This window comes from Carcharodon carcharias, chromosome 3 (assembly GCF_017639515.1).
Source record: "Carcharodon carcharias isolate sCarCar2 chromosome 3, sCarCar2.pri, whole genome shotgun sequence".
Classification (NCBI taxonomy): Eukaryota; Metazoa; Chordata; class Chondrichthyes; order Lamniformes; family Lamnidae; genus Carcharodon; species Carcharodon carcharias.
This window is the reverse complement of record NC_054469.1, coordinates 100,594,795-100,618,208: the sequence shown is the minus strand read 5'-3', so window position 1 is coordinate 100,618,208 and position 23,414 is coordinate 100,594,795. Positions and strand designations below refer to the sequence as shown.

The following is a 23,414-nucleotide window of genomic DNA, read 5'->3' as shown; positions in this document are numbered from 1 at the left end:
AACTGGCTTCCACTGGGCTTGTTGGATGACCAGGAGGGAGGTTTCCACTTCCTCCAAAGGCAGTTCTTGGAACTCAAGGCTATGGTCCAAGGCACAAGGTTTCTATTGATAATATGCTACTCGTGGCAGTAAGAACATAGGAACATGAGCAGAGCACTCAACCCTTTAAGCCTGTTCCACTAGTCAATTATATCATGGCTCGCAGCTCTATTTAACTGGCTTTGCTCCATATCCCTACCTAGTACTTTCCAGATCTTTAATGTATGAATGCAATATAACTTTGCTAAATTACTCGTTATTTATGCAAGAATGTGGTCCCCAATATACCAATCATTAAAGCATGATTTTTGTAACTGCTACCAACAAGAGGGGAGGTGGTGGCATACTGCTTCGTCATTGGACTAGTAACCAAAGACCCAGGGTAATGCTCTGGAAATTTGAATTCAGTAAAAAAAAAAAATCTGGAATTAAAAAAGTCTAATAATGATCATGTTGTCAATTGTTGTAAAAACCCATCTGGTTCACTAATGTTCTTTAGGGAAGGAAGTCTGCCATCCTTACCTGGTCTGACCGGCATGTGACTCCAGACCCACAGCAAAGTGATTGATTGTTAAAAACTCTTAAATACCTTCTGTTCTCAAGGGCAATTAGGGATCGGCAATAAATGCTGGCCTTGCCAGCGAAGCCCACATTCCACGAATGAATGAAAAAAAAAATTGCTTCATAAGAAACATTCATGGTGTTAATAGGGCTTTTCTAGGATTCATGGGATGTAGGTGTTGCTGACTAGGCCAGCATTTATTGCCCATCCTAATTACCCTTGAAAAGGTGGTGGTGAGCTGCCCTCTTGAAAGGCGGCAGTCCATGTGGTGTAGGTACACCCACAGTGCTGTTAGGGTGGGAGTTCCAGAATTTTGACCCAGCGACAGCGAAGCAATGGCGATGTACTTCCAAGTCAGGATGGTGAGTTGCTTGGAGGGGAGCTTCCACGTGTTGGTGTTCCCATGTCCTTCTAGATGGTAGTGGTCATGGGTTTGGAAGGTGCCGTTTAAAAAGCTTTGGTGAGTTCCTGCAGTGCACCTTGTAGATGGTACACACTGCTACCACTGTGCATCGGTGGTGGAGGGAATGCCAATCAAGTAGGCTACTTTGCCCTGGATAGTGTCAAGCTAATTGAGTGTGTGGAGCTGCATTCTCCAAGCAAGTGGAGAGTATTCCATTGCACTCCTGATTTGTGCCTTGTAGATGGTGGACAAGCTTTGGGGAGTCAGAAGGTGAGTTACTCACCACAGGATTCCTATCCTCTGACCTGCTTTGATAGCCTCAGTATTTATATGGCTAATCCAGTTCAGTTTCTGGTCAATGGCAACCTCCAGGATGTTGATAGTGGGGATTCAGTGATGGCAATGCCATTGAATGTCAAGGGGCGATGGTTAGATACTCTCTTTTTAGAGGTTGTCATTGCCTGGCACTAATGTGGTGCAAATTTTACTTGCCATTTTGTCAGTCCAAGTGTGGATATTGTCCAGGCCTTGCTGCATTTGGACATGGACTGCTTCAGTATCTGAGGATGGTGCTGAACATAGTGCAATCATCAGCGAACATCCCCGCTTATGATGGAAGGAAGGTCATTGATGATTGATGAAGGAGCTGAAGATGGTTGGGCATAGGACTCTACCCTGACGAACTCTGGCAGTGATGTCTTGGAACTGAGATGACTGATCTCCAACAACCACAACTATCTTCTTTTGTGCTAGGTATGACTCCCACCAATGGAGTGTTTTCCCTGATTCACACTGACTCCAATTTAGCTATGGCTCCTTGATGCCACTCTTGGTCAAATGCTACCTTGATGTCAAGGGTAGTTACTCTCGCCTCACTCTGGAATTCAGCTCTTTTGTCCATGTTTGAACTAAGGCTTTAATGAGATCAGGGGCTGAGTGGCCTGCTGGAACCCAAACTGAGCATCAGTAAGTAGGTTATTGTTAAGCAAGTGTCACTTGATATATGAGGATGACTCCTCATATACTCAAATATAAAATTGTACCCTGCTCAGTGTGGAACTATGGCTCCAACTTCCATCATTCTAACTTCATTTCTCTAACAGAAGGTAGCACAGTGACAAACACAGATCAATTATTGCATCAATCTCCACACCTGCTTAAAGATGAATTTAACAAATTATAGAATGGGAAAATTTGGGAGATGCTGATTATATACAAAGTAGTATCTCTCCAGCTAGTAAATGAAATAGAAGCTGACTACTTTAATTGCTGTCCACTCCAATTCAAGCTTTTAATACATAGCTGTATTAGCTCTCGTGAGAAGGGAAAAGAGAAAAAAAGAGGACTATTTTCCATCTGAAAACATATTTTACCACTGATGACATGATCACTAGTTGTCCACGTACCTTATGCTACATTTAATAAGTTGTTCTTCAGTATTTCATATTGAAGGATTCTCTTCAATTTTCGAGATTACATAAAGTTATCTTTGTTCATTAAGACTTTTAATGTTTAAATAGAGAATTTGAGACAGTCACGCTGTGCACATCCAAATTAACCAGACAAATTTGCTTCTATCCTATGTCAAAATCAGGTACATCAGAAAATGACGAAGCAATATTTGTTACAATGCATATAAACAAATGCGCTGACAAGGTGTCCTGAATGCATCATAAAATAAGGTGCCTCCCACATACTCCAACCCCCACTCCATGGAATTGATATAAATTTAAAGTATTTTTTTCACAATCAACTATAATCAACAGTTTTAATCGATTCTCAAATAGCACAAGTTTCTTCATGTCCATTCACAGTATCACATGAACAAACCAAACCAAACCATTTTAGGCTGCTAGAATGTAAGGAATAAATGTGAACAACTAACAGTCCAAAAATGTGGTGAAATTCATGCACTTCAGCAACGCAAGCAGAAAATAAAATCAAAATCAAAACCAAAACTGGCAGAAGCTGCAGAAGATCAAAATTATCAAACCAGTTTGCTTTGCAAGCCAATTGTTATTCCCTTGCAACTAAATCACTGACTCAAGATTAGGTTCAAATACATAGCAGCTGATAAACAAAAAACATTATTTCAGCTGCACGTCAGCGAGATTTAATGAATTGATAGCAAGCGTGCAGCTAACAGTTAGTGGGTTGCAATTAGTTCTGTTAATGTGTCTTTCTTGGGAGTAACAGACCTTTTCATCTAATATAAAGTGATTTAAAAGTCTTACAGAATACATCTGATTTTAAACTTTTACCCCATGTCCCAAAAATACCCAAGTTAGAATATTGGAGGCTTGACAAAACACAAGCACAATACTTTAAATGACTAAGTGCAATAATAAGATAGATACATGTGTGCCAGTCAACCAAGTCTTAAAAGTAATTTAGGGCATTAACACTTTGTCTTAAAATTTATGTTACTATCCTCAATTTTTTTTGACAGAAATACATACATTTAAATCTGACCTCCCACAGCTTAAATAAAGACATGTTTTTTGAAATATACTCAGAAACCTTGCTGCAAAGAATGAAAAATTAGTTGAGTCCAATAAATTTTAAAACTATACAATCCATGCTTAAATCAATGAGTGCACAAATTGAAGCAGCAAGTGTTGGATCTGAAATATCAACCTGCTAGTTACCTGCTTATTAAGCCAATGCCACAGCTTTTGGAAAAAGACAAGAATTGGAAAGTTACTAAAATGAAAAATTCACATAAGGCAACAAAGGCTGTTTAGGTCAAAAGCCAAAGCTAATGTTACCTATTTGACCTGCACCAAAGCTACCTCTTTTTTTTAGGTAATGATTAGAGAAGAGAGTAATGTTTGAGGATTGGAAAGTATAGAACATATCAAACTAAATGGGATTAGAGAAAACCTGAGGAAACTACAAACCAGTAAGCCTAATATCTGCTATGAATAAAGAATTAGAAAGCATCTCACAGGGCATTTATGAAATATGTGGGTAGAAACTTAAGAATTGCTACATGGGTAAAGCAAGGCCCAGGTAGTTCTTCTAGTGGCCACATAATATAATGTAGGTATGGCTAATCATGTCTATCAATTAGTCTAAGACAGGGCCAGGGAAGGTGCAAGAAAACACCCAGTGATGGAAAGCTTTGGGAACCATAGGCCAAAAGTCAGCTGTTCCTCCAAAGCATGCTACACTTACCGTGTGTCATAAAGCTATGGCATGATTAAGTCAGTTTGGACTAATGTAAAGGAGATTTGACCTAAAAAATTTTAAGAAAGCTCAAAGGCAGCACAACTTTTTGACAATGGAAATTCAGTCATGTGATCATTTAGATTTCAGTAAAGCTTTTGATACCATGTCACACAAGCAGGAAGACATGTAATAGGAGGCAAGCTTCTGAGGTGTACAGAAAAGAATTCTGACAATGTAGTCAACCTAGGATGTTACCTCTGTTGCTCTCTGCACAGATGCTGCCTGACCTGCTGAGTATCTCCATCATTTTCTGTTCTTATTGCTATTACTGTTAAGAATTAATCAAAGATTTAAGAACCAAGACAGGCACCATGGTGTCAGGGGAATGGATCTGATGTAATATAGAGTAAGCATTGAAAATAAAGGGGAATTGAATAGATTTGAAAAGTGACCGATGAGCAGCAAATAGCTTTTAAAGTGGACAAATGCAAGATAATTGGATTGAGGAAGGGAAAACAGTGGTAATATACCCTAAACAGCTCTAGGCTACAGGACACAAAACAGCAGAAGGGTTCAGGGAAAATGGCAGTCAGCAATTAGATCACAAATCTCACAGGCGATGAGTTTGTACAAAGCATGGGCTCAGCCAGATGTGGACTACTGTGTCTAATACTGGGGGCTGTCGTACCGTAAGAATATCCAGATGTAGGAGTCAGTACAGAAAAGAGCAACCAAGGAGCTGCTTAGCTTATGGCATCCAAACTGGATGTAGAGCTAAAGATCAGAAGATTGTTTACCTTACAGCAAAGGTTTCTTAAGGGAATAGATAAATTGAACCTAGATGACATGCTAGGTTTGCCATAAACATAGAAGTAGGGGATCATTCACAGGTTTAACAGAGGGAAGATGCACAATTAGTTCAGATTTAATTACTTTATCGAGTAGTCAACATGTGGATAGGCAATTTAAGAGACAGAGTGGGGAAAGATATGAGAGAGAACTGGATGAATCTTTGAGGCAGTGGTAAAGGAAAGGCATTAGTATTTGGGACCAGCCACTTGAATGCAGAACATTTTCCATTCTTGCACTCCTGAATGTTCAGGTTAATATTACACAGATGATAAAAATAAATCTCAATATTTAATATAATTACAAGTTGTATAATATCTGGTGAAGTGATAAATCAACTCGTTCAAAATCTCTACTGATGGACACATAATTCATTGATGAGTTTAAAAGAGAAAACAGGCAAATATTTTAATCAGAGGTCCTTAATGAGTATCATTGCTCTGTTGAATATATGAAGACATTTTGGCTTAAGCAACATGAATCTTACAGAATCCTGGTGCTTTATTGCATGAATGTGCCAGGATTCATTTTGCAAAATGCAAGCAAGTAGATCTGTGAATTTAAGATCAAAACCAGCCTGGACATCTGTAAAGATTATTTTATTTTACAATTAAAATTTAATAAGATGAATATTAATTTCTATTTGAGCATGAAAAAGGAAGATGAGAATGAGAAGAAGTTCAAGCCAACTCTGAAAAATAGTACTTGAAATGCATGCATTGAGGCAATTCTTTCATAACCAATTCATTATAATTCATCATGTCTTTAAACATGGACCTTTTTAAAAAAAAAATTGAACCATTTAATCATGTCTAAAACTGATAAAGATGGCATTAATCAGGTGCCAACAAAGCGAGAAAAAGATGGGCTAGCATGTTAGCTGTTGGCCCTTCTGTGCACCTCCAAGCAGTTTGAAACTGACAATCCTCCCTGTCCTGTCAGTCAGAGGAAAAAAAGAGGGGGATATTCTTAAACGGTTTAGTTCGAAGATTATGATCTATAAAACATACCTTGCTGTCAGCCTTTACAATGATTCTTCCAAGTCCTCTAATTGGCCTCGGAGCCAGGGCATCCTGTCTTTCTTTAACAAAGGTTGACAGAATCTTCCAGTAGTTACTAATATGTCTCTCTGCAAAGTTCATTAATCCAAAACGTAGGACCAATTTCTTAAGCCCCCAAACTGTTATCAAAAAAAGGATTTAAGAATACTTCATAAAAATATAAACACCAAACAGCCAAAAATAAATTCAGCAATGACAATTTATTTTCATGTTCCTTAACCAGACTAATATCGTTATTGGTTCTCCATTTCAAATGGGACAATAGCTGTACTGCACCTCAGCAGCAACTTACATTTCTATGACAATAACAGAAAATGCTGGAAAAACTCAGCAGGTATAGCAACATCTGTGGAGAGAGAAACAGAGTTAACATTTTGTGTCCATATGACACTTCTTCAGAGCTGAAAAGAAGTGGAAATGTGATTAAATTTATACTGCTTAAGAGGGGGGTGGAGCAGGATAGAAAGCCAGCGATAGGTGAGGACAAAAGAGAGATTGACAAAGATGTCATGAGCTAAAGAACAAAGGGAGTGTTAATGGTAGTGGTAAGGGCTAACAAAGGTGCAGATAGTGGTGTAAAGGTAAGAAAGCAGAATGCGATAATAGCAGAACAAGGGTAGCATTGTGTGAAAGAACAACATGGAACAAGTAAAACAAAAACAGAACCACCTGGAAAAACTCAGCAGGTCTGGCAGCATCGGCGGAGAAGAAAAGAGTTGACGTTTCGAGTCCTCATGACCCTTCGACAGAACTTAAGTTCGAGTCGGATTTTTGAGTTTTGGATTTCCCGCATCTGCAGTTTTTTTGTTTTTATCTATGGAACAAGTAAAAGATGGCCCTTCTGGGGATGGGATGGGGGAGAATAAAAGGGGGTAAAAAAAGGGGATAAAACCATGGATAAATGAATAAAAATAAGTGGATAAAAATAAAAATGAATGTAGAAAAAAGGGGATTAAAAGGGGGTAGGGATAGAGGAGAGTTCATTGTCTGAAGCTGTTGAACTCAATGTTAAGTCCAGAAGGCTGTACTTTTATCTTTATTCATTTATCCATGGTTTTATCCCCTTTGTTAACCCCCCCCTTCTATCCCATTTTCTATTCTTTTTTCCCCACCACTGGCCCCTCCCCCTATCCCATCCCCAAAATGGCCATCTTTAATTGTTCCATGTTGTTCTTTCACACAATGCTACCCTTGTTCTGCTATTGTCACATTCTGCTTTCTGACCTTTATGCCACTATCTTCACCACTACCATTAACACTTCCTTTGTCTTGTGCCAATGACATCTTTGTCAATCTCTCCTTGTCTCCACCTATTGCTGGCCCTCTATCCTGATTCACCTGCTCCACCATGCCCCCCCCACCCCCGCCACCCCACCTTAAATGGTATAAATTTCATCACATTTCCACTTCTCTTCAGTTCTGAAGAAGGGTCATATGGACTCAAAACGTTAACTCTGTTTCTCTCTCCACAGATGCTGCTGGACCTGCTGAGTTTTTCCAGCATTTTATGTTCTTCGTTCAGATTTCGAGCATCCACAGTATTTTGCTTTTATATTTCTATAACACCTTTATCATAGAAAGACCTCCTAAGGCACTTCACAGATGCGTAATCAGACATAAATAGATGCAAAGCCAAAGAGGAAATGATTGGAAGAGATGGCGAAAGGTTTTACTGAAGAGGTGACTTGACTGAGAGGGAAGTAGAGAATCAGGGAGGTTTCAGAAGGGGAATTTAGAGCAAAAAGCCCAGATATAAAGGCATAGCCACCAATGGGCAAAGGGAGTGAATCTGCATTAAAGGCTCAAGTATGAGGAACATAGATCTCAGAGGGCTGTAGGACTGCATTACAAACATAGGAGGGGTCAAGATAGTTGGTAGAACGATAAAGTTAGATGACATCAGCACATGCATGGAACCTGACCCTCTGATTCTGAATAAGTCTTCCGAAGAGCAGCATATTGATGAGGGAGAAGAAAAGCAGAAGTATACATCCTTGGCAGAATCCAGAGGTAATGGTTCAAGGACGGTAAGAGAAGCGCACCTAAAGATGCTCAGGTAGCTAAAAATGGAAACTACCTAGCACAGCCACGTTTATCTGAGCAACAGTGGAGGGGCAAAAGAAGAAGGTCATGCGGTCAATTATAGCAAAGGCTGCAGAGAATCAAGGTGAGATAATGCACCATTGTTAGTCAAAGAATATCAAGCAACTTTGAGTAGTGCCATTTCAGCGCTGTTATAAGTGTGGAAAAATGATTACAGTGATTCAAACATGAAGGAGGATGGGCACAAATTTGGAACATGACAACAATTTGTTCAAAGGTTTAAAGAGGGAAGGGAATTGGAGTTCGGATAAAGAGAGAAAATGCTGGAAACACTCATAAAAGCTCAACAACCTTAAACATTAACCCCTCTGCACAGGTGCCACCTGATCTATTGCCTATTTTGAGCATTTTCTGTTTTTATTTTAGAATTCCAGCACCTGCAATCATTTGGGTTTTCAGATGATGTAATAGTTTGCTAGCATGGAAACCAGGAAGGGAAAATGGGTCATCAGTGTTTTAGTGGGACTGGAGTCAAGGGAGCAAGGAGCGGGTCTCATGAGCTCAGAGAGGACATGTGGGAAGGTAGGGGAGAAAATCATGGCTTCAGAACTAGGGTGGAGGGAGTCTTGAGGGGTGTTTGGATTGGTGGACATAGGAAATGAGATGGGAGGTGCATAAGACAGATGTAGTTGAACGGGTGCTCTTAATCTTAAAGAGAAAGAGGCCCATGAGTTCCTCTTACTTGCTGTTGGAGATTACAGTGGCGAGGACAAGAGGAGGGAGTTATGGTTTAAGCAGATGAACGGTAATTCTGTTGCTGTTGGATTATCTCAGGAGACATTGGTTTTCTTAGTCTAGAAGAGATCTTGGTCTTTCCTTTAAAACTCTTACTTACATAGCTAACTATATGCAAGGTTACAGAACATCAGGAGATAGCTGCAACTCCTCTCTTAGATGCTTCTCTCCCATCGAGTGGAATCATCCTAGATTTGCACAAAGTGTGGTGGCGGGTGGGAAAAAAGTTGTTTCACCCACCAGCTGCAATGGCGGGTTTTCATGCCTTATTGTCCCATTCCCACCTTATTAATTATGCAGCCACAGGTGGGCTGGGGGGCAGCCTCCAATTTGCCTGCCATGCTGTTACCTCCAGCCTGCTCCACCATTCAATAAGATCATGGTTGGTCTGATTGTAACCTCAATTCCACATTCCGCCTATCCCCAATAAGCAAGGGGCTGAAACGTTATCAAAAATCGATCCAGCTCTGCCGTAAAAATATTCAAAGACTCTGTTTCCACCTTTTGAGGAAGAGTTCCAAAGACTCTCAATCCTCAGAGAAAAAAATTCTCATCATCTCTGTCTTAAATGGAAAACCCCTTATTTTTAAACAGAGACCCCTAGATCTAGATTCTCCCACAAGAGGAAACATCCTTTCCACATCCATCCTGTCAAGACCTCTTAGGGTCTTAAAGGTTTCAATCAAGCTACCTCCTACTCGCCAAAACTCCAGCAGATACAAGCCTAGCTTGTCAAACCTTTCCTCATAAGACAACCCTTCTATTCCAGGTATTAGTCTAGTAAATCTTCTCTGAACTGCTTTCAATGCATTTACATTCTTCTTTAAAGAAGACGACCAATACTGTGCACAGTATTCCAGATGTGGTATCACCAATGCCCTGTATAACTGAAGCATCCTTACTTTTGTATTTAATTCTCCTTGCAATAAAAATGATAACATTCTACTGGCTTTCCTAATTAGTTGCTGTACCTGTATACTGACCTTTTGCGATTCATGCGCTAGAACACCCAGAACATCCTGCAACTCAGGGCTCTGCAATCCCTCACTGCTTAGATAATATACTTCTTTTTTATTCTTCCTGCCAAAACAGACAATTTCACTTTTTCCCAAATTATATTTAATTTGCCAGATCTTTGCAGACTCACTTAACCTATCTATATCCCTTCATAGCTTCCTTATGTTCTCTTCACAACTTACTTTCCAATCTACCTTTGGATTATCAGCAAATTTAGCAACCATACTTTCTATCCCTTCACCCCAAGTCAGCTACATAAATTGTAAAAAGTTGAGGCCCCAGCACTGATCCCTGTGGCACACCACTCATTACATCTTGTCAACTAGAAAATGACCCATATATACCTGCTCTTGTTTCTTATTAGCTAACCAATCTTTTATCCATGCCAGTATGTTACCCCTCACACCACGAGCTTTTATTTTCTGCAATAACCTTTGATGTAGCACCTTATCAATCACAGAATTATTGGTGTAGAAGGTGGTCATTCGGCCTATCATGTCTGCACCAGCTCTCTGAGCATTTTAACTTAGTGCTAATCTCTGCCTTTTGAGTAGCACTCCATAATCTTGCATATCAAATGCCTTCTGGAAATCTAAGTACAGTACATCCACTGGTTCCCCTGTATTTACCGCACATTACTTCTTCAAAGAGCTCCAATAACTTGGTGAAACATGATTTCCCTCTCACAAAACAATGTTGACTCTGCCTGATTGCTTTGAATTTATCTGAGTGCCCTGCTACAACATCTTTAATAATAGCTTCTCACATTTTCCCTATGACAGATGTTAAACTAGCTGGCTTGTAGTTTCCCACTTTCTGTCTCCCTTCTTTTTTGAATAAAGGAGTTACATTCGCTATTTTCCAATCTAATGGGGACTTTCCAGAATCAAGCGAATTTTGGAAAATTAAAACCAACGCATCAACTATCTCACTAGCCACTTCTTTTAAGACCCTAGGATGAAGTCCATCAGGGCCCTTGTCAACCCGCAGCTCCAACAATTTGCTCAGTACCTCTTCCCTGGTGATTGTAATTTTGAGTTACTCCCTCCCTTCCATTTCCTGATTTACAGCTATTTCTAGGATGTTACTTGTATCCTCTATAGTGAAGACTGATGCAAAATACTTGTTCAAATCATCTGTCATCTCCTTATTTTCCACTATTAATTCCCCAGACTCACTTTATATAGACCTACGGTTAACTTGTTAACTCTTTTTAAATATCTATAGAAACTCTTATGGCCTATATTTATATTTCTAGCTAGCTTTCTCTCGTACTCTAATTTTTCCCTCGTTACTCTTTCAGTTATTCTTTGCTGTTTTTATACTCTGTCAAAACTTCTGACCTGCCACTCATCCTTGTGCAATTATATGCTTTTTCTTTAAGTTTGATGCTATAGTTAACTTCTTTAGTTAACCACGGATGGTGGGTCCTCCCCTTGGAACTTTTCTCTTTTGTTGGAATGTATCTATTATTCTGTGTATTCTGAAATATCTCCTTAAATGTCTGCCAATGCATCTCTTTGACCTATCCCTTAACCTAATTCGCCAGTTCACTTTAGCTAGTTTTGCTTTCATCTTTCACGCCCTCATAATTGTCCTTATTAAAGTTTAAAACACTAGTCTTAGACCCAATCTTCTTTCCCTCGAATGGAATGTAAAAGTTAATCATATGATCACTGCTACATGGGGATGCCTTCACTAAGAGATTATTAATTAATCCTACCTCGTTGCACAATACCAGGTCCAGTATAACCTGCTCTATGGTTGGCTCCAGAACGTGCTGTTCTAAAAAACTATCCAGAGAGTATTCTATGTACTGCTCATGCAGGCTACTTTTGTGCAACTGACTTCACCACCACCACCACCAACCCCCCATCGGATAATCGGCGTACCTTTTTGACAACCTCCCGTTATTTCTTCCTTTATACTCCGTCCTACCCTGTGGGTACTGTTAGGGTGCCTGAACAACACTCTCACACGTGACTTCTTGCCTCATCATTTCTCATCTCTAACCAAACCACTTCTACATCCCAGTTTCCTGAACTGGATCATCCATCTCTATTGTGATAATACCATCATTAATTAACAGAGCTACCCCTCCACCTTTTCCTAGCTTCCTGTTCTTCCTAAATGTCATGTACCCTTCAATATCCATGCCCTAATCTAATATACATTCTTCATCTTGCTTTTGAACCTCTTGACATTTTTTCAACTTCCTCAATGAAAGTTTTATTCTCTTGTTCGTTGACATCACCAACTTTAAGGATTACGTTCAGACATATGCAGGCTTTCTGCTCAACAAAGAGCATTCCCGATTCTGAATAACATATGGGTCTCAGAAATTTTCCCATCTTTCCTGTCTCTCTGCTGCTCCCGGGCTTCTCTTTAAGCAGTTTCCCACTGATTCTTTCTGTTCCCTGTGGGTGTAGTCAATGCTGCCCCCATCTGTTATTGTTAGGTTATCTCGGGATACATTGGTTTTCTTACTCTAGAGGAGATCTTGCTGGAGGCAATGGTCTTTCTTTCAAAACTCTTATTTACATAACTAACTATATACAGGGTTACAGAACATCAGGAGATAGCTACAGTTTCTCTCAAGTCCTTCTCACTCATCTTCTCTCAATGAGTGACATCACTATGATATAGCTCCTTTAACATTTAGCTTGATTCCTCCTGGACCTTGGAGTTGAATCGATGACAGTTGCCGACTAATTTTCTGCAGCCATTGAACTCTGCCTGATAAAACTGAGATGCCAGCTCCTGTCTCCAATTCAAATTCTGTTTGATGTCCATTAACCTCAATGTTAGCACTCCAGTATTTGCTTTTCTTTCTCTTAGGGAGGTGATTTCCTGGTTGTCTGGTTTCTGTATCTGTCCAATATAGCTTCCTTTAGCAGATTTTTTCTTTTGTTTTGTAAACACAGGCTTTCTCAAAGGACATGCCGTTTTAAATTGACCAATATTGCCACACCCATGGAAACGTGTGATTCGGGTAAGGCATTCTTCACATCTGTAGACCTTCTTCCTACCACAGCGGGAACATTGGAAAATGACAGTTGGCCCCTTTTCACTGCACTTCTCTGCTTGCTGCCATGATGTACTTGCAGTTTTACAGCCCATAAACTGAACAACTTCATCAGGTTGTTCCTGTGGGATTTCCCTGATACCCCTTTCAGAGACTCTATTTTGTCTCCAATCTTAGGTCTGCCTGGCCATTGCACAGCTTTACTTGGTGTTAAATCTTCCCAAGATTGTAAAAAGTCAGAGCGGTTTTTATCTAAAACCTCTACAACCAATCCATCTCTGACCAAGTCATCCTTTAATGTTCATGTCAACCAAACTAGAGAGATCGTTGCTGAATGAATCTATTCCATCACTCTATTTTTGACTGTATCCACTAAAGTTTTCCCTCTCTATTACAATGCTACGATGGAGACTAAAGTATGAGTCAAAGATTCCGATGATATCTTCGTAAGAGGCTGTCTCTTCATTCACTCTGTCTGGCCAGCATGTTTACCAAAATGCTACTGACAGGATATAACGAAGTGCTAACCCAGTCTTCGTTACTCTTACTTGAAAGACCTAAAGTGTTGTGGTATCAGGTAAAATGCTTTTCTCCAGTTTGACCATTGCTCTGCCTGTCTGGGGCCCTCTACATTTTGGAACGATTCTGGGAGACGCAAGATAGAAGTCATTGTTCACCATGGGTTGAGGTTGCCATTCCCCATGCTGATTGCCTTGCTAGTCACAGGGCTGTCTTGGTGTCTTCCTTCTCCAGTATGGTTGCTGAGTTGGCTTGAAGTTCTTCACCTGCTGCTCTCTGCTGCTCCTGGCCTTCTCTTTAGGCAGTTTCCCACTGATTCTTTCTGTTCCTCTGTGGCTGTAGTCATTGCTGCCACCATCTGATATTGTTGCGTTATCTCAGGGGACATTGGTTTTCTTGCTGGAGGCAGTGGTCTTTCCTTCAAAACTCTTATTACATAACTAACTATATACGGGGTTACAGAACATAAAGAGATAACTACAGCTTCTCTCTTAAGTGATTTTCACTTGTCTTTTCTCAATGAGTGACATCACTATGTTATAGCGACTGAGTGTCTGTAAGGAGCTATTATTAGAGTTAACCCTTTACTCTACAGTAATGAAGAAAAAAAGCGAAAGTTTGTCTTTGTTCTTCAGGTTTGATACAACAGCCAACATAGATAAGCACTGTCATAGATAAGTGATCCCACCACTCCATAAAAGCGTCAAAATCTTTCAAAGGAGGAGAAAAAACATAGCTCTATGCTAAAGTGTCACCCTGTCTCAGTCATGGCGTTCTTGCTTCTGAGTCATAAGCTGTCGGTTCAGCCCCTGCTCCAGGATTTAAGCAAAGAATGCAGTGTTGACGGTGTGCTGCATTGCCAAAGGTGACGGTTTACTGTCTCAGCTTAGTTCTGGTAGATATAGAATATCCTGCGCACTGTTCAAAAAAAGAGTAAAAGAATTGATCCTAGTTAATATTTATCCCTCAACCAAGACCAGTGAAACATACAGGGGCAATTCTCCCCAGATACTTTCGGCACTAATGATCTTCCAAGGGGGAGTGTTGAGCTGAAATGCTGGTTTACCCCATGTTTAGTGTATGATGTCATCTTGATAAATGAGTTGGTCTAAGCTAGAAACAGCCAGCCGAAGCCTTGTTGAGAGGCTAATTGCCACAGAAAATACTTGTTAGTGCTTGAGGCTCCAAGGCATTTTGATGGATAGTATTTGACTTAATACCCACCAACAGTGACCAACTGTTTGGGAGTAAACACAGCATTAATGAGGATTTAAAGTGCTAATCAAAGGGTACATCATTTTATGCTCACTATATTTCATAAATTCCACTGGGAAAGAAACACTCTATGAGAAGGACACACCATCCATGGCTAACAACGGAAGTTAAGGCTGCAAAGATTAGTTGTAGGCCAGAAGATTGGGAAAATTTTAGAAATCAGCAAAGGGTGGCTAACAGAAAAGAAAGAGAAATTAGAGTGCGAGAGTAAACTAGCAAAAAAATAAAAACAGACAATAAAAGCTTCTACAAGTATAGAAAAAGGAAATGAACAGCTAAAGTGAACATTAGCCCCTTAGGAGATGAGACTGGGAAATTAATAATAGAAAACAAGGAAACTTTGAAAAGTACTTTGTATTTGTCTCTGCAGTAGAAGACACAAAAAGCATCCCAAAAATAGCAGAAAATCAAGCAGCAAAAGGGAGGGAGGAACTTAAAACAATCACTGGAGAAAAAGTACTCGGAAAATTAATGGGACTTAAGGCTGACAAGTCCCCTGGACATGATGGCCTGATTTCTAAGGTCTTAAAAGGAGTGGCTGAAGAAATAGTAGATGCATTGGTTGTAATCTTCCAAAATTTCCTAGACTTTGGAAAGGTCCCAACATACTTGAAAACAACAAATGTAACACATCGAAAACAACAAATGGAACACATCTATTCAAGAAAGGAGGAAGACAGGAAGCAGCAAACTATAGGTCTGTTAGCCTAATATCTGTCATTGGGAAAATACTGGAATCCATTACTAAGGCAGGAGTAGCAAGACGTTTAGAAAATACTAACACAATCAGACAGGGTCAAGATGGATTTATGAAAGGGAAATAGTGTTTAACAAATTTATTAGAGTTCTTTGAGGATGTAACAAACAGGATGGATAATGGGGAACCAGTAGATGTGCATCAGGATTTCCAAAAGACATCTGATAAGGTGCCACATAAAAGGTTACCACACAAGCTAAGAGCTCATGGTGCTGGGGTAATAAATTAGCATGGATAGAGGATTGGCTAGCTAACAGGATATAGTGTCAGGATAAATGGGTCATTTTCAGATTTGCAAACTGCAACTAGGAGAGAATCACAGGGGATCAGTTCTGGGGCTCAACCATTTATGATCTATATGAATGCCTTGAATGAAGTGATTGACTATTGTGGCCAAATTTGCTGATGATACAAAGATAGATAGGAAAGAAAGTCGATAAAAAGACACAGAGTCTGCAAAGTAATATATAAATAGGCTTAGTGAGTGGACAAAAATTTAGCAGATGGAGTATAACATGGGAAAATGTGAGGTTGCCTACTTTGGCAGGAAGAATAGAAAAACAGAATATTTTTAATTGGTGGGAGACTACAGAATGCTGCAGTGCAGAAAGGTCTGTTATCCTTTTACGTAAATCACAAAAAGTTAGCATGCAGGTCCAGCAAGTAATTAGAAAGGCAAATAGAATGTTGGTCTTTATTGCAAGTGAGATGGAGTGCAAAAGTAGGGAAATCTTGCTACAATTGTACAGGGCACTGGTGAGACCACATCTACAGTTTGGGTCTCCTTATTTAAGGCGGGGTATACCTGCATTGGAAGCAGTTCAGAGAAGATTCACTAGGCTGATCCCTGGGATGAATGGCTTGTGTAATGGGAAAAGATTGAGCAGGTTGGGCCTATACTCGTCAGAGTGCAAAAGAACGAAAGATGATCTTATTGAAACATATAAGATTCTGAGGGAGCTTGACAGGGTAGATGCTGAGAGGATGTTTTCCTTCAAGGGGGAATCGAGAACAAAGGGGACAGTTTCAAAATAAGAGGTCCCCCATTTAAGACAGAGATGTAGGGGAATTTCTTCTCTCAGATAGTCAGTAGTACCTGCAATTCTCTTCCCCAGAGAGCAGTGGAGGCTGGCTCATTGATATATTCAAGACCAAGTTAGGCAGCTTTTTGATTTCCAGGGAGTCAAGGGTTAAAAGGGACAGGCAGGAAAGTTGACTTAAGGCCACAATCAGGTCAGCCATGATCTTATTAAATGGAGGAACTGGCTCAAGGAGCCAAATGACCTATTCCTGGTCCTATTTCTTTTGAGCTTGCTGTTAAGGCTGTGAAGTGGACCTCAAACACATCAAGAGACTTTCTGGGGCACATTGGCAAGTTTTCATCAACACATGAGCAACATTTACTCTGCAAATTCTCCGAGGACTTCACCTAATCCAACTTACAGGAGCTTGTTAGGAGTGCCCCTTGGTCTGGACGAGGAATGGGAGGAGGGTACAAGGACAGACAAAGCAGCACCACTTATGCAGGAGCAATGGAACGGAGCACAAGTTGCTTTCCTCTGATCCCTGCAGGTTTCTGCTTTAGCACGTCCAGGCAAATTCAAGTTATGATAACCAGCATCTAGTACCAAATTTTATGCTAAATCCAGATTTTAAACAATGGTTCTCATTAGCTCTGCACTCATTTAGCAACTGTTTTCAACCTTTGGCTAAAGTAACACCCGTTAAATGGTTATTTATTTCCATACCATTTCAGAGACTGTTATGTTTGGTTACATAACATTTGGTTATACTTCAAAAATAATTCTTAGACTGTGAAATGCTTTGGGATGTGTTGAAGACATTGACATGGTTATATAGATGCAAGTTTTTTTTGTTTTTCGGTGATAGCTCATCTAAGTAGCCATCAAACAACCAAATAACTTAGTAAAGTAGCCAGCAGACTATTTAACTGTGGGAAGAACACTGTCCGTCTCCAGCATCCACATATCTACATTTCCAATTGCAATCCCTGGAGAACAGACACTTCATGAATTTTCCCTCACTAACTCATGGGCATGCAAATCCATTATAGTGTCATTAGTGCCACTCTTCTCTGCTGCGTTAGCTTAGATCAGCTAAAGAAATCCAACCAGAGGCTTCCAGGGTCTATACGGCTCAACTACTCACTGCCTAAATGCAGTGTGCCATCAGTATAGCTGCATAAAAATTACTTAAGACAGTCAATGCCATTGAGTTGGTGTGTCAAAGCATAATAACTCATGGTGGTGGAATGCATTTGTTCAGTTCCTAGTAACAACCATGCTGCTTAGGCAAGGTACAAAGCAGAGAACAGGAAATGTATCAGGCTCCCACATGCAAATATCTCCTAGTGGCTAACTGAGACCAGCAGTGGAGACCCAAGGAGCTATCCAACTACCATCTCAATACATGCATGGCTGGGGTGTCTGGGAAGAGAAAAAAAAAGGACATACCCATGGAATTTAATTTTATTGGTCAGCTTTAGAAGCTTCACCATTAAAAGCCAGGTCTAGACAAATCCTACAATTCAGCTGTCCATCAAATCAGAACTGATTTTTTAATTTCTAAAGACTGAATTATTAATCATAAGGTCTGTTACAATAACAATTTGGCTTTATATACCACCTTCAACATAAAAAAACAAAAGTGGAACCCAAGAAAACAGATGAGATATTAGAGGGTAGCTTGGTCAAAGCGATGGACTTTAAAGTGGGTCTTAAAGGAGAAGAGGAAGAGATAGAAGGATATAGAATGGGAATCTCAGGGCATAAGCATCCAGAGGGTCAAAAGCACAGTCATTATGGAACAGTGAAGGAGAGATGCACAGAAGGCTAGGGTCAGAGAATGTTAGGTGGAGGTGTGACAGGATCAAAGATATTACCAGCCACTGGCACTGGGAGCAACTCGAGAATCCAAAGGTTCAGCCAGATCTGTACAACAGCGATGGCCCAGACAAGCATCACAAAATAGATGTCACTCGTTTTCTTCTTCTTCATAAACGATACTATTTGAGGTCTTGGTATTCCTAATGGAGTGTACGAGGAGGAAGATGAGGAGGAGGAGGAAGAACTGAAGTCTCTCGTTTCAACTGATCCTAATGAGAAAAAAAGAAATATTACTGCACATTTAAATCAGCAATGAGACCTTTACAAGCGTCTATAAAATGAAATGGGCATGTTGATAACATTAAATCTGATTCAGAGTGGCTCCAAATTAACTAAACTGGCAAATTTCAGCTAACAAAAAGATCATCTTCAAAAGGCAAGAACTTTTAGAAATAGAAAACAAAGCAATAGGACTCCATCAAATATGTCATACGTTCATGTATCTACCCAGCTATCCATCTTCTAAATTATTTTGTTGCTCTGTCATTCCATAAATGCATCTGCTCATGACTTAAATTCATTATGCTGTCTGCTTTAATGGTTTTCATGGCAATCTATTCTACAATGTTTCTTCTTTAACTAAAAATATTCTATCCTTACTCTTAATTTTAACTTGTGTCCTCTGGTATATAAATTAGTCACCACAATGAACAATTTTTCTGGATCATTTGTCTCAATTTCCCTCATAATGAATTAGATCATCTGATCAATAAATTGGCGCAGAACATTTTACTGTTGGAGGGAGGGAACAGCTAGAAGTCGCGGTCCATGTCGGAACCAATGATAGTAGGAAAAGGTTTGTGGTTGCACACAGAGTTTCAAGAATCAGAGAGAAAGTTAAAGGGCAAGACCTCAAGGTAGTAATCTTTTGATTGCACCCAGTGCCACATGCTCATGAATACAGGAGCAGTTAAGATAAGACAGGTTCTCACATAGCTGGAGAAATGGTGCAGGAGTGTGAGCTTCAGATTCCTAGGGGATTGAGACCAGTCTGAGTGAATGGGTTGTACCTTAACAAGGCTGAGACCAATGTCCTCACAGGGAACTAGCATTGTGGGGGGAGATTTAAACTAATTTATGAGGGAAGGAGCATCAGGATAAAGAATTACTAAGGAAATACAAGGTGTAGAGGATGGGACAAACAACATTAGAATAAAGAGCAGTTCAGTAATAGAAGAGATCAAACAGGAGGGAAATATGAAGCAGGCTAGGATGATGTTAGAATGCATGTATGTAAGTGCATGACATGTGGTAAATACAAATAGCTACATGGGATTATGATACAGTGACAATAGAGGAAACTCATTCTCCGTTATTGACTCATGTAAGGGGAAGAATGGTCACTTAATATCCCTGGCTACAACATATTCAAGAAACATGGGGAAGGAAAAAAATTGAGGTTGGGTGGCAATATTGATCCAATGTACTGTTGCAGCACTACCACGGAGCAATGGACAAAGGTTCAAAGAGAAAATCTATTTGGTTAGAATTGAGGACCAAATGTGACTGCTGGATGTATACAATAGGTCAGCAAATAATGAGAAGGAGACAAAGGAGCAAATTTGCAGGAAAATTGCAGGAAGATGTAAAAATTTTAGAGTAGTGATAATGGGGGACTTTCAATTATCCTAATATAGGCTAGGAAAAAAAAGTGTAAACAGTAAAGAGAGGGGGAGTTCCTGAAATGTGTACAACGGAATCTTCTGGATCAGTAGATTTCCTACTCAATAAGCAAGGAAGCAGTGTTGGAGCACATCTCAGTGGAGGAACATTTGGGAAACAACGATCAGTGTCAACATCCCAAAAACGTACAAAATTCTTATAGGGCTGGACAGGGTGGTTGCAGGAAGGATGTTTCCCATGGCTGGGAGGTCTAGAACCAAGGGACAGTCTCAGAATAAGAGCATAATTCAGGACTGAAATGAGTAGAAAATTCTTCAATCTGAGAGGGTGGTGAATCTTTGGAATTCTCTGCCCTAGAAGCTCTGGGGGCTCAATCGTGGAGTATGTTCAAGTATGTAGGTTTCTACATATTAAAAACATCAAGGGATACAGGGATAGAGAAGGAAAATGTTGTTGAAGTAGAAGATCAGCCATGGTCTCACTGAATGGCAGAGCTGGGTTTGAAGGGCTGGATGGCCTTCTCCTGCTCCTAGTTCATATGGTCTTATGTTCTTATTATGAACACAACAGTTATGAAAAAGGACAAGGAAAAGTCAAGTGTGAAAATACTCATCTGGATGAAAGCTAATATCAGTGAGCTGAACTGGGACCAGGCACAGGTGAATCAGAATCAAAGGTTGATGTGTAAGTCAGTAGATGAACATTGGGAGATCTTCAAAGAAGATACTATCAATGTCTCAGTAAAAGAAGTAGTAGTAGAGAAATTGAATGGGGCAAAAGTAGATAAAGAGGCACTTAAAAAGTTGGCAGCGCTCAAAATAGAAAAACTCACCAGCTCCTATCGGGTGCATGCTAGCTTACTGAGGAAAGTAAAGTTGGAAATTGCAGAGGCTCTGGTCACATTCTTCAAATCCTCCTTGTATACGGAAGTGGTGCCAGAGGACTGGAAGATTGAAAATGCTACACATTTGTTCAATACAGGGTAGAGGGATAACTCGGCAACTATTGGCCAGAGCGTAACTTCATTGGTGGGGTTTTTTTTTAAAGAGACAAAGGTCCAGGACAAAATGAATGGCACTTGGGAAAATTACGAGTTAATAAATTAAAGCCAGCATTGATTTGTTAAAGGCATTAATAGTGTTTGACTAACTTGATTCGAGTTCTTAGATGTAGGAATGTTGAAGGTTGATGAGGATAATGTGGTTGATGTGCATATGAACTTTCAAAAGGTATTTGATAAAGTATCACATAATAGACTTGTTAGCAAAATTGAAATCCACGGGATTGAAGGAGCAGTGGCTAAGCGAATACATAATTGGCTAAAGGGCAGAAAGCAGTGAGCAGTGGTGAAGAGCTGTTTTTCAGTCTGGAGGGAAAAGTGCAGTGGTGTTGGAACCACTGCTCTTTTTAATATATATTAATATCCTGGACTTGGGTGCACAGGGCATCACTTCAAATTTTGCTGATGGTACAAAAACAAAAAATGTATTAAACAATGATGAGGATAGTAATAGACTCCAGCAGGACATGGACAGACTGGTGAAATGGGTACACGCCCAGCAGGTAAGAGGCTAGAAACCCTGTGGGGAAATGATTTGCCTCCTGACTCCTCGAAGCCTGTCCACCATCTACAAGGCACAAGTCAGGAATGTGATGGAATACTCTCCTTTTGCCTGGATGAGTGCAGCTCCTACAACACTCAAGAAGCTTGGCACTGTCCAGGACAAAGCAGCCCGCTTGATTGGCACCCCATCCACAAACATTCACTCCCTCCACCACCGACGCAGAGTGGCAGTAGTGTGTACCATCTACAAGATGCACTGCAGGAAGGCTCCTTAGGCAGCACCTTCCAAACCCAGGACCATTACCATCTAGAAGGACAACAACAGCAGACACATGGGAACACCACAACCTGGAAGTTCCCCTCCAAGACATACACCATCCTTCACTGTCGCTGGGTCAAAATTCTGGAACTCTCCCCCTAACTGCACTGCGGTGCCCCTACACCACATGGACTGCAGCGGTTCAAGAAGGCAGCTCAACACCACCTTCTCAAGGGCATTTAGGGGTGGGCAATAAATGCTGGCCTGACCAGCAACACCCACATCCCATGAATCAATAAAAAAAACTGATGAGCTGAGGGCACAGATAAACACATGATAGCATGATAGCATTGCCATAACAGAAACTTGGCTTAAAGAGGGGCAAAAATGACAGCTCAATATCCCCAGATACGAGTTTTCAGGCACGATAGAGGGGTGATAAAAAAGGTGGGGGTGTAACATTATTGGTTAAAGAAACAATTAACAGCATTCCAAAAATACTAAATAATCAAGGGGCAAAAGGAGGGGAGGAAATAAATACAATAATTACCACTGGAGAAAAAGTACTAGGGAAACTAATGGGGCTAAAGACTGATAAGTTCCCTGGACCTGATGGATTGCAGCTACATTCATCCAGGCAAGGGGAGAGTATTCGATCACACTCTTGAATTGTGTATTTGCTATACTCCTTGCATTTGCATGTACACCTTTTAACAAATTCCCGTGCTGTACACTTTTTAACCTGTGCTTCTTCTGTCTTTCAGAGTTACTCACTAATTCTCCATTCTCCCATCCGCTGCTCTGAATTCGCCCTCAGGTCACCAGCCTCTTGCCAATCTAGTTTAAATCCTCCACAGCACTAACAAATCTCCCTGAGGATATTCGTCCCATTCTTGCTCAGGTGTAGACCGTCTGGCTTGTACAGGACCCACCTTTCCCATAAGTAATCCCAACGCCTCAGAAATCTAATGCCTTCCCTCTTCGGCCAGCTTCCAGTCATGTGTTCAATCGCTCAATTCTCCTATTTCTATACTCACTTGTGCATGGGACTGGGAGTAATTCCGAGATTACTGCTTTAGAGGTCTTGCTTTTCAACCTTCTTCCTAGCTCCCTAAAATCTGCTTTCAGGACCTCATCCCATTTCCTACCCAAGTCATTAGTATCAACATGGACCATTAACTTTGGCTGAACACCCTCCCTTAGAAGAATGCCCTGCAGCCGCTCCATGTCACCCTTGACCCTGGCACCATCCTAGGGTCATGTCTATGGCTACAGAAATGCTTCTTACTTTGACGATTTTCAGCGACATTTGGATCAGTAACCAGAAGTCACAGATTTAAGATAATTGACAAAAGAACCTGAGAGGAGATGAGCAGAATATTTTTTTTTCTCAACACACAAGTTACAATGATCGAGAGGAGCTGCCTGATAGGATACTGGAAGCAGATTTAATGGTAACTTTCAATGGGGGACTGAATACATACTGCAAAAAGGAAACCTTTGCAGGGCTTTGGAAAAAAAAAAATCAGGACAGTGGAACTAGTTG

At 40.4% G+C, this 23,414-nt stretch overlaps 1 protein-coding gene across 5 annotated transcripts in view; it reads right to left on the bottom strand.

The window, feature by feature from the left end:
- Positions 1 to 23,414, bottom strand: part of tmem245 (transmembrane protein 245) — a 211,362-nt gene that overhangs the window by 119,378 nt on the left and 68,570 nt on the right. For 3 of the 5 annotated variants that reach the window (XR_005942605.1, XM_041183861.1, XM_041183864.1), the window contains exons 5-7: positions 18,419 to 18,631; positions 6,035 to 6,204; positions 3,653 to 3,676 (exon numbers count right to left, since the gene is read on the bottom strand). Coding sequence is in view for 4 of the 5 variants with exons in the window: in XM_041183861.1 (XP_041039795.1) it covers positions 3,653 to 3,676; positions 6,035 to 6,204; positions 18,419 to 18,631 (407 nt within the window). In the remaining variant the exon portion in view is untranslated. The remainder of the gene's footprint in view (positions 1 to 3,652; positions 3,677 to 6,034; positions 6,205 to 18,418; positions 18,632 to 23,414) is intronic. The other 2 variants (XM_041183863.1, XM_041183865.1) reach the window with 1 other exon arrangement.